Source organism: Euprymna scolopes, chromosome 7 (genome assembly GCF_053919585.1).
Source record: "Euprymna scolopes isolate OS-2025 chromosome 7, ASM5391958v1, whole genome shotgun sequence".
Classification (NCBI taxonomy): domain Eukaryota; kingdom Metazoa; phylum Mollusca; class Cephalopoda; order Sepiida; family Sepiolidae; genus Euprymna; species Euprymna scolopes.
In genome coordinates this window covers 139,393,785-139,406,315 of record NC_136488.1, presented here as the reverse complement: position 1 = coordinate 139,406,315, position 12,531 = coordinate 139,393,785, and the positions used below count along the sequence as shown (strand labels likewise).

Genomic DNA, 12,531 nt, shown 5'->3' with positions numbered 1-12,531 from the left:
TCCTGCTGGCCGTTTTTCTCCTACCTATATTCTTGCTTTTATTTTTAAACAAAAGATATAGGTAGGAGGGAAGCGGTCAGCAGATGCCCCCTTTTGTAGAAGCTAGGACATAAAAACGCTGTAGCGATGGATCTAAAAGTCACACCACATAGAATTATTGGGGCAGTACATAGAAGTACAGCAGAGAAAGGTTATAAGTGCATTAGATTCAATGGGTAATTGTATTACAAAATGAATGGCCCTATGTCGGATATCGAGTACATCGGCTAGTATTAATTTTGAGAAGAGTGGGACTAAGTATAGGTCCAACTAACACAGTGATATTATCGGTGTCCCCCAAGTGCTAGGAAGTAGGCGAGAAAAACAAAATATAGCAAAAAAATAAATAAATAAATAAAAATAAATAAATAAAATAAATAAATAAATAAAAAAGAAGTTTGTCGGGTAACAAAAGAAATAGGGGTTTGGATTGGAATTTGTTCCTTAACGCAGACAAAAGAGAGCTAAGGTGTAGTTCTAATTAAGCTGTAGCGATAACTGGATTGAACAGTAGATGTAGATATATTTAGAATTATTTTCGACAATCAATGAGTTTTATGACGGTTAGGGGGTGGTTTGCGGACTCTAGTGTTTTGTGACTGTTGTATTCGTAAGTATGACGTTATATCATAATGTCATGAGAATTAGCAAACACACTTTGATATATAATCCATGCCGCGTTACTGTTAAGAAGCTCGGTGAAAATGAAGTTCAAAGCATGACGGTGAAAAGATCAGACTCGTGCTGTATTTTTTATTTTTTAAATTATTGTTTATTTATTAATTTTATTCATTGCGGACTATTATCCTAATCTTTTCTTAGTTGTTTCACGACGTTTCGGTCAACTATTCCTCTGGCCTTCGTCAGGTGGTAACCGCGACGGGATAGGAACTCTGAATCTCCTGACGGCATTCACTGCAATTACTGCCTTCCGTAGTTGTTGTCGTCTCACCACGTTTTTGGCCAAGTAAGCTTCTGACCGGCTTTAGGTAGGATTGAAACCGCTATCTTCAGACAATTCTCACCTGGGATAGTAGTCCGCAACAAACAAACAATTTTCACCTGAGAATAATAGTCCGCAATAAATAACATTAATAAATAATACTCATCTCAATAATGAATCCCAATTAAAATATATTGTTTATTTATTCAAAATTTCTAATTTTCGATTTTAGTTTAGTGATTACAAGTCACACACACACACACACTCTCTCTCTCTCTCTCATGTATGAACTATTTTTCACGAAAACTAACTGAAAATAAAATTCCTAACGAATGTCTTTATCTCCTTTTCTGTACACATAAAAAAATTGTATTTGTCTAGCTCCACTGATGACGAATCACCGGCATACGGATGAAGAAGACGAAACGAATTAATGCGACAATTATTATACGAATATGCGACGGCGGCAACGAAGAAGTACAATGAGAAAAAGGAATTCACAAACACGCATATAATGAAAAATGAAGGTTATCGCTTTAAAATAATTAAAAAAAAAAAATAGAGCACTAAAGAATTAAGACGTGCGCAAAAAAAAAGTGGACAAAGAAAAAAAAACGTATACAAAGAATTTCTAGAAACTGAAAACGTTATACTAAAATCGCAAAGGGCATTGGATTTAATGGGTAATAAAGGGAGACAAACAGTCCTGATACTTTTCAGACACGACGTGTAGGCGAATATTATTGCAACTGCTTATTAAGACAAAAGTATAACTGGATCTCACACATAAATCATACAGCTGTTCGATTTATATAAACAGTTGTTTACCGTTGTCAAACTGAATTGGCCTCCATGTATGCCTGTTGCGGCCGATGACGTAACCATCAAAGTTGGCACATTGTTCAGCTCGCATGTCCGGATAATTTGTACAATACTGAAAAAAGAAAAAATAGAAAAAAAAAAGGTATAAATTATTAGGTCTTAAGTATTAATTTCTGGGTGCAAATTCTGCTATCCATATAGATTCCTTTATTCGAAGATTGCCGACGTAACCTCTCTTGGAAAAATTGCCGCCATTTGACTTGAAAAATGGGTGCTTATGGAGATTAGCCAAAGATATGATAAAACGAATATTTAAAAAAATCTGTATAATGTACATGCCCGTTATAGAATGAGATTAAGATTAAAAAAAGTTGCTTAATTTGATCAAGTAGATTGTTTTTTTTTTACAGAGGAAAATCAAATGTTAACCACATTCATCGTGTCGCAGCCATCTTGACAATTTCAACATCGAAGAAGAGGACGCCAGGGGAGATAACTCCATCTAATTCTTGAAAATGGTCAAAACGCATATGAAGTTCTAATAATTTTATTAATAAATTTTAAAAGAAAAACAGAAAGATAAAAGAAATACCTAAAATTATTCAAAACTAAAAATAATCTCGTCAAAGTTGGGAAAACCTTGAAGAATTTAAAGAAGTTATTTCCCTTGGCGCCTTTCTATGAATAGGAGGACGCCAGGGGAGATAATTCCTTTTTATTCGTAGCTGAAATTTCTAAGATAGCTGCGTAGTAATGGATCTGACTAAAATTTTATTTTCGTCTGAAAAAGAAAAACTACTGGATTAAATGAAGCGATTTTTATGAGAACTTCATCCGATAACAAGTACGTACATCATAGAAACTTTTCTTTATCTTCCTTTTTAATATAATTCCAAAACTGCACAAGCACCGAAAAATGTGAACGCAAAAATGTGTGAAGAATAATAAAAATTAAATCTATTTTATAAAAGGAAAAATGTGTGTTAGTCTGTGTGTGTTTGTAAGCCTGCAAAAACTTTTGACAGGCGCAGTCGACCGTGACAAAATCATGCCGTTAGAAAGATCGCTCTCTCGGATGAAAACTATCTAAAAATTGCCCCAAAAGATGAATTATGTCCGGTCAACTGGGCCATTTTTTTTTTTTTTTTTTGCAAGGAAGGGTTAGTTTTTTCGTCGACGTTTTTGCAAGTTATACGCCTATCAATCTCAACGTACGTTTATAAAACTTATTTCAAAGGCCCATGACGTCATAAGTTGCCGTGGCAACTAGCGCGTTTGCTTTTTTCACCTCCTTTTCCTCTTTCACGTTACAAGTTCGAGCTTGGCCACTTCGTCTTTTTTTGCGCTCGCACGGGTACTCGCTGTTATTTTCATTGAAGAAAAGAGTTTTTTTTACGGCTGAGAGTTGGTTGTTTAATATCCTTCGTATACTACCTCTCTCCACCTGGGAAACGCCGTGTACACCCGCTAGTCTAAAATAAATGAACATTGTTTTCTTTTTTTTTAAAATAAATATACGTAATGAGAACAGAACAAATCACACATATTCTAGCTGATACTGGCGATAACATTTAAAGAAGATCAATGGACTTGAAGCAAAATTTGAACATTTAACTTGATTTGAAATACATTTTTATTTCGACCAACTCACTCTAGCTAGAAACGGCCTGCGTGTACATGTTTAAATTAAAGTTGAACGCACATCTGATGAAAGAAAATGTTCCCGAAATATCATACAATACGGAACGTCTATCGGACCACACTGATGCTAGTAACATTATAATAAAATAAAACAATAAACACACACACACATGTTTATTCTGTACATGTCGTCTACACTGTATTGCATTGAATGCCCATTGGAGAGAACTTGAATGCCTACTAGACACTATCCTCATGTGTCTAAGGTCTCACTGTATAGAGGTTTTTCATTAATTAATGGAACGGGGATGTTGGATTTTTATTTGTACCAACAATTGTGTATACCCACGTATATATTTGTTATGTTTTTATTCTGGTTCATATATTTCATTTTCCGTATTTTCTACCTTTGTTGATTTTGATTTTGTACCTTTTGATATTCGTACGAAACTACCTTTAATTTTTAATAAAAAAAAACAAAACAATGCTAGCTCCTTTGGATTGACGTCACGAAATCTAGCGCGAAAATCGAACTTTTCGAATCCTGCCGACTAGGAGAGTGGACGTGTGCTTCATTCATTGTCTGCCATGAACAAGAATTCCCGAGCCTCCCTCTTGGAAGAACCCGGCAAGAAGTAAATACGGGTCGTAACAAGGCGAACTCTTGCTTATAACTTTATATATACGACGGCGATAAATGCGATTTTTGAGGGAAAGAAATTTGAAGTAATTTGGAAGTTTCTAAACTGACAGTTAAAAAGGCAAATGGCTTTACAGGCTCTCTACTAACTTGTTAATACATCCGTTGAATTTATTGTATGCATTGTTTTGGAAGTACTCGTTCTTAATTTGCATTAGAGAACTCGGAAGGAAATTCAAAAACCTCACAGTTCTAGCGAAGAAACTATTAGAGTAGAAGAGTTTCTTACATCCAGGGATTTCTGTATAGGGGTGGGACTTTGCTGCCTGTCGGGTTTGTCGGAGGTATTTAAGGAGAAGAGGCACAAGGCTTTGTAGTTCGTCGGAGCATCCACCATTAAAATACTTGTCAAAGAGAGGGATGTAACATTTCGTAGATGGCACAGAAGTTGAAGCTTAGATGACGGTTCAGTACCTATCAGGTTGGCGACTCTCTTTTGTATCCTGTCTAGGAGTGAGAGACCAGCAGCAGTTGCACCAGCCCAAATGTGACAACAGTACTCCATGCATGGGCAAATTGTGGCCTTGTAGAGATTCAGGATACTTTCAGACGTAAGTAACTTTCTAGAATGGTAGAGAGAGCTCACCTTTTTCGCAGCAGCCTTGGCAATGCTCTCGCTGTATCTAATTATTTCCCTTTATAGAAGCATCGCTCACGGAACGTAAAAAATAAAGAACATCCAGAACGTTTCGGTTGATGTAACCTCTAATCTATTTCAGCTGCGTTTTATCGAATTTGGGAATTGTTGCTTATTAGGGGTACATAGTCCTAAACTGGGCAAAATAATAATAATAATAATAATAATAATAATAATAATAATAAAAAGATAAACCTACAACAATAAGAGATCTTTTAATTTAAAACGTTCCTGGTCTCTTAGCTAGGAATAAAGTGTAGTATCTGTTATGATACTACACTTCGCCGTTCCTGAACTCGATCAGAGGAGGAGAAATCTTTCTAGACTGAGGCAATTTAAATTTTTGTTCCTATCCAGAGTGCCCCTTTTTTTTCGCGGGGGGGGGGGAACCTGGGTTTTCCCCACATTTTAAAAACCGACCTCGTGAGGAGGCAAGTAAATAGGAACAATAGGAGACCTTTTTATGCCGGTGCACCTCTAAAGAGGCGCCATTTTTACTTACATCATTTTTGCACGTTTTGAATTCTTCGTGTTTCCCTTCGCATTCGGATCCACCAAAAGCAGGACTAAGAAAGAAAAAAAAAAAAAAAAAATTAAATAAATAAATAAAATAAATAAAATAAAATAGAATGAAAAAAATAATAAAATAAAAAAAAAAACAATTAAAAAAAAAGCGAAATCGATCAAGTTGCAAATAACACAAACAATAAGGGAATTATATTTCTGAATTTTTTTTTAGATGAGGAATTTCAATTATTTGGATTATTAAGATCACTGTTTTCATCTTAGGTGTAATTGGCATAATAGTAAGGCGTAACAGTAGTGTTGGGACGATTAATAAAAAAAAATAAAAATCTTGAAAAAAGATTGCCGCAGCTTTTTTTTTTTTTTTTAATGTTTTTATCTAATCAAAATATCGTTGGTTTTAGCGTCGTAAATTATGATATGAAAACAGAAACAATTCTCATAATAGTCGCGTAAAGACTACATTTTTGTATTATTAATGTTAACTTTGTTACATTTAAAAAAAAAAAAATTCGTCGCAGCTTTCTTTTTTTTTTTTTAATGTTTTGATTTAATAAAAAATATCGTATCGAGCGTCCTAAATTATTAGATGAAAAAAAAAAAAAAAAAAAATGAACGAATCTCTTAGTAAACGAGAGTTGTCTCCCCCTCCACAATCACAAATTGTAAAACAGCGTCAAAAATCTTCGGTAGTTGCTATTTAATTGCCTACACAGAAGGGTAGGGTTTTTAATGTGGGAAAAATCCTGCTCCACAAGAAACGGCATTCTGGACTGGAACAAAGCAAATTGCCTCAGTTTAGAAAGACTTCTCTGATTGAGTACATAATAGAATAAGTGTAGAGCCAGAACAGATACCACACTTTACTCCTAGCTGATGTTTATGAATAGTAAAAACTCCCTGACTCATGACTTGTGAAGAAGGCGATAGAAGTTCACTGTCGAAAAAAAAAAAATATATATATATTCGGTTTAATCTCAGCCTGAAACACCTTGTTCTGTGGTCACACGGATGAGATGTGATAATTAAATTGAGCGTTTGCGTGTGATTCTCGCCTCTACGTGACATGTGCTTATTTATTTTTTTTTATTATTAATCGAATACTTATGAAAAAAAAAATCCAATAGCACAAAATAAAATACTATTTAAAACCAATCATTTAGTTACGAAAATTTTATCAATCAAAATGCATTTCAGTTTCATATATTTGAATTCTTCTATAAAGGCTGCACCGTCACTATATCTCCACCCAGGCAACGCCAGAGAGGGAATTAGCTTCCACATTTTGCTGCAGTTCCAGTTTTACCCTTCTCTATTCTAATAGAGGTATGGCACAAAGATACCGAGCAGCCTCCTCGGTATTTCTCATAAAGGGTGCAACAGGCGGTAAGCGATACACTAATCCCTTCTCAAATATTGAAAGTAATACCTGGTAGACTGCACCTCTGAGAATTTATAAAAACAATACTCCAACCGGGCAGAGCAGAACCGCTGGGATGCAGTGGCTCGGTTTGATTGATTGACGAAGACGTGTCTGACTGATTTAAAGTGTCAAGAAGAATTTTGAAACCGGATTTTAAGTGGGAACTTGTATCCTTTTCTTTTGCATTTATCTCGAGCTACGGCGAGGTTCGCAATGATAGACTTTTATCTTGAGTGGTCTCTTAATAAATGGTGACTCACTAAGAAAATAACAAAAATTTGAAGCAATCACAGGCTTGGTCCAGGTGAAAACCACTTTCAATAATAGTAATAAATAAATACACATCTGAAGGTTACAGTATGATGCTAATCTTCCCCTAAATTCCAATTTCCCTCTTTTCAATTATTTTTATTACTGTTTACAATTATCGTGATTTGCTTCACGTTCCATATCCATTTAAGTTTTCTCTCTCAATTAATGCTACATATGAAGGAAATCCTAATACCAATACTTCTAAAAGCACTTCGAAAATTGTTTTTGTAATAACTTTTTCCGGCACACAAATCTGAAAAATGTACCTACCTGGGGTTATTACACCGTCGTTGCCGGAAACGAGCTCCCATGTTGCAAGAGACAGAACATGGCCCCCAGCTTCCCCATGACCCCCAGGATCCATTAATAGCAATCAAATTGCTTTTATACTGGCATGCACCATCCAGGCACCACTGCAGGTGAAAATGAAAAAACAAACAAAGAACATGATGAATTATATCACGTGTAAACAAACGTTACGCAATGTAAAGCAAAGCTATGATGAATATTCGGTGTGATTGACATAAAATCGATCAAAAACAAAAATACTTTAAAGCCATCAACAAGTCAGAATAAAAAAACAACATCTTTTTCAGACCATTTTGTTTCGATAGGGTCAAAGTCTATAGTATTTTAGATATTTCTTTATTAAATATTTCAAATTGTATAAATATTTTCAAATTGTATAAATATTTTCAAATTGTATAAATATTTTCAAATTGTATAAATATTTTCAAATTGTATAAATATTTTCAAATTGTATAAATATTTTCAAATCGTATAAATATTTTCAAATCGTATAAATATTTCAAATCGTATAAACATTTCAAATCGTATAAACATTTCAAATCGTATGAACATTTCAAATCGTATGAACATTTCAAATCGTATGAACATTTCAAATCGTATGGACGTTTCAAATCGTATGGACGTTTCAAATCGTATGGCCGTTTCAAATTGTAGGGACATTTCAAATTGTAGGGACATTTCAAATTGTAGGGACATTTCAAACAGTATGAATATTTCAAACAGTATGAATATTTCAAATAGTATGAATATTTCAAATTGTATGAATATTTCAAATTGTATGAATATTTCAAATAGTATGAATATTTCAAATTGTATGAATATTTCAAATTGTATGAATATTTCAAATTGTATGAAAATATTACGTTTCTGAATTTTTCAGATTAGGATTGGTTATTCGTATTTTGGGGTTTTCGGATTACTGTTCTGATTTAGAGTGTCACTTTCACAACGTTTCGGTCGATATAACCTCCGACCTTCTTCAGGTGTATCTTGTCGAACTCTGGAATGTTTCTGTCGAACTTGGAAATTTGGACGTAATTTCGAACTGAACCCTTTATTTACATCACGGGGGTAGCATGCTCTCGTTCCGTCTGCCATGACTGGATAGTGGTCCTAAGTAATTCGCAATTGTATTTTTCGTTCGAAATTCCATCGAAATTCCCGAGTTTGAAAGAAACATTCCAGAGTTCGATAAGATACACTTTAAGAAGGTCGGTGGTTACATCGACCGAAACGTTGTGAAAATGATACTCCAGGTGAGAGCGGTAGTCCGAAGAATCAAATAGTACGTATTACATATGCCATAATGTGAAGAGCGTAGTTGTGGTCTGGTATTTTCATGTGATGTTGTTTGAGGTTCGAAATGGATAAAGAAGCTTCTTGACTTCAGTCATTGGACCGTTAGTTCACATCTATGGAGGAGATAGCGTTCATCACTTGTGACCTTTACTTGGCTGGTAACTTCCCGTTTAACATCTGAAAGCGCAATGCCAGTGAGGAGGTACAGGTTTTTCAGCTTGGTAGGTTTAGGCAGTTAGTGATTTAGCGCTAAGTGTTGTTCAATTCTGAGTTTAGTTTTTTTGTTTGTTTAGTTTAATTGATCCCTTCCAAACAGGACAAGCCTATTCCACAGACGAATAGTACAGATCCAAGGTAGAATTTTTTGTGGAAAATAATATTTCGTCGATCGATTTCATGATCCAAAGAACTATGGGAATTGAGGCGTAAGAAAAGCTTATTCCGACTGAATTAACATGGTATGCTATATTATTTCAGTATTAAAAGACACTCCAATACCTCCAAGATTAAAGCAGGGTGAATGAAACTATTTAACGTGCCCTATTCTTTTCTTTAGAGAAAACGGGTATTATGGACTTGCGCATCTACAACAGACATGTTACGGACTTGCGCATCTACAACAGACGCGTTACGGACTTGCGCATCTACAACAGACGCGTTACGGACTTGCGCATCTACAACAGACGCGTTACGGACTTGCGCATCTACAACAGACGCGTTACGGACTTGCGCATCTACAACAGACGCGTTACGGACTTGCGCATCTACAGCAGACGCGTTACGGACTTGCGCATCTACAGCAGACGCGTTACGGACTTGCGCATCTACAACAGACGCGTTACGGACTTGCGCATCTACAACAGACGCGTTACGGACTTGCGCATCTACAACAGACGCGTTACGGACTTGCGCATCTACAACAGACGCGTTACGGACTTGCGCATCTACAACAGACGCGTTACGGACTTGCGCATCTACAACAGACGCGTTACGGACTTGCGCATCTACAACAGACGCGTTACGGACTTGCGCATCTACAACAGACGCGTTACGGACTTGCGCATCTACAACAGACGCGTTACGGACTTGCGCATCTACAACAGACGCGTTACGGACTTGCGCATCTACAACAGCCGCGTTACGGACTTGCGCATCTACAACAGCCGCGTTACGGACTTGCGCATCTACAACAGACGCGTTACAAACTGGCGCATCTACAACAGACGAGTTACGGACTGGCGCAACAACAGACGCGTTACGGACTTGCGCATCTAAAACAGACGCGTTACGGACTTGCGCATCTAAAACAGACGCGTTACGGACTTGCGCATCTAAAACAGACGCGTTACGGACTTGCGCATCTAAAACAGACGCGTTACGGACTTGCGCATCTACAACAGACGCGTTACGGACTTGCGCATCTACAACAGCCGCGTTACGGACTTGCGCATCTACAACAGCCGCGTTATGGACTTGCGCATCTACAACAGACGCGTTACAAACTGGCGCATCTACAACAGACGAGTTACGGACTGGCGCAACAACAGACGCGTTACGGACTTGCGCATCTAAAACAGACGCGTTACGGACTTGCGCATCTAAAACAGACGCGTTACGGACTTGCGCATCTAAAACAGACGCGTTACGGACTTGCGCATCTAAAACAGACGCGTTACGGACTTGCGCATCTAAAACAGACGCGTTACGGACGTGCGCATCTAAAACAGACGCGTTACGGACTTGCGCATCTAAAACAGACGCGTTACGGACTTGCGCATCTAAAACAGACGCGTTACGGACTTGCGCATCTAAAACAGACGTGTTACGGACTTGCGCATCTACAACAGACGCGTTACGGACTTGCGCATCTACAACAGACGCGTTACGGACTAGCGCATCTAAAACAGACGCGTTACGGACTTACGCATCTAAAACAGACGTGTTACGAACTTGCACATCTAAAACAGACATGTTACGGACTTGCGCAACAACAGACGTGTTATGGACTTGCGCAACAACAGACGTGTTACGGATTTGCGCAACTACAAACATAGTACGGCTTTGTGTGACGAGAACAAATGCATCATGACCTTTCGTAATTTAAATAAATGCGTTACGGCCTTCCGTAACAAATATATACGTCATAGATATGGAACCATTTTACAATTCTACACACCTGTCCGAAAGCACATGTTGTGCCTGAAAGTGGAGGTCCATTCTTTGTTCTGCACATTTGGATATCAGTCCGATGACTGCACCAAAGACGAGTACAAGGATCCCGGTCACGGAACTGGAAAAAAAATGGAAACATATTTAAAAAAGAGACAACAATGTAGAAAACATAAAACCCAACGAGCAGACATCCTTTAACTGTTTAGGCGCCGACTATGTTCATGTTGTAGTTTGGGAGATCTTCTATAATGAATTTGATCACAGCACTTGAACTATTGTTCATGAGCACTTCTGATGTGTATAAATATTGTTGCATGTTCGACACATTTTCAAGATAAGCAAACGGTAGCCTGTCTAATTTGCATAACCTATGGCGGCGATCTTGGATATATTATATGGTTATATATACTAGCAGGCCGCCCGGCGTTGCTCAATCGTAAGATACGCTTAAATATGATAGTACGATTCATGCAGAGTACGTATTTATTATTATAGAGACAATTATCAATCTATTATTATATTAAACCTAATATATGGCAGTGAGATTAAAACTAATATATGACTTGGGTGCAATCAGCTCGAATCGAAACAAAAACATACAAGTCTGCACCATTATTCCTTATTCTGAGCCATGTCTATATACATACAAATTCCCCTGTTATCCCGTTTTTTAAAAGACGGGATTGCCTGATCGTCGAGAACAAGATACAATCAAGCAAGAAAGCAAGCAAGGTCCACAGGGTTTTATAATCATATAAATATATATGTATGTGTGTGCGTGCGTATGTTTATCACGTTTCTAATAGATAGTTGAATTAAGTAACCCTATAATGCATCCAAGATGGTCGCCACAGATTATGCAAAGGCAAACAGCATATTTGCGAAATTCAAATGTAACGAAGCGAGGTCGCATGTATGCAAATGTCGAGCTGTGTGCGAAGATAGACTATAAAAAGGAGAGAAGGGATCTTGGAAAAGAAGGATCACGTTCGAGACGGGGGTGATGCCACAGCCGTAACGAGAAGTCACGCATGGCGTGAAAATGAAATAAATGTCGTTACGTAAAAAAGCAGCCGAGTTATTACTTGTCCCATATTCCTTGTGATGTACCTTGTTACAGCGTGTTGGGCCTACGTGTGTAACGTTACACAAAGATTCACGTAAAAGAGATATGCAAGAAGAAAAGATCACATTAGAAAACATTTTTTTAAACAATAAATTTCCGTACGATTACGGATCTGTTTCGTTCACAAAAGAACAACCAATATCTCTATGTCAATGCCAGAATTTTCTTCCGTAGACTCAGAAAATCGAAAAGTTATCAATTAAAAAAAAAAAAGAAGATAAATACATAGCGATGCAACAAATAAAAGTCTAAAAGCAAACTCATATTTAGTCCATCTGTGTGTGTGTGTGTGTGAGAGTGAGAGAGAGAGTGACTGAGTGAGAGTGAGAGAGAGAATGACTGAGAGTGAGAGTGAGAGAGAGAGAGTGACTGAGAGTGAGAGTGAGAGAGAGAGAGTGACTGAGAGTGAGAGTGAGAGAGTGACTGAGAGAGAGAGAGTGACTGAGAGTGAGAGAGAGTGACTGAGAGTGAGAGAGAGTGACTGAGAGTGAGAGAGAGTGTGAGAGAGAGTGTGAGAGAGAGAGTGAGAGAGAGTGTGAGAGAGAGAGTGAGTGAGAGAGAGAGGGTGAGAGAGTAAGAGAGT

At 37.3% G+C, this 12,531-nt stretch overlaps 1 protein-coding gene across 1 annotated transcript in view; it reads right to left on the bottom strand.

The window, feature by feature from the left end:
- Positions 1-12,531, bottom strand: part of LOC145280002 (A disintegrin and metalloproteinase with thrombospondin motifs 3-like) — a 307,054-nt gene that overhangs the window by 51,737 nt on the left and 242,786 nt on the right. Inside the window, exons 11-14 of the mRNA XM_080131625.1 lie at positions 10,827-10,940; positions 7,313-7,455; positions 5,285-5,348; positions 1,811-1,916 (exon numbers count right to left, since the gene is read on the bottom strand). Of these exons, the coding sequence (XP_079987751.1) occupies positions 1,811-1,916; positions 5,285-5,348; positions 7,313-7,455; positions 10,827-10,940 (427 nt within the window). The remainder of the gene's footprint in view (positions 1-1,810; positions 1,917-5,284; positions 5,349-7,312; positions 7,456-10,826; positions 10,941-12,531) is intronic.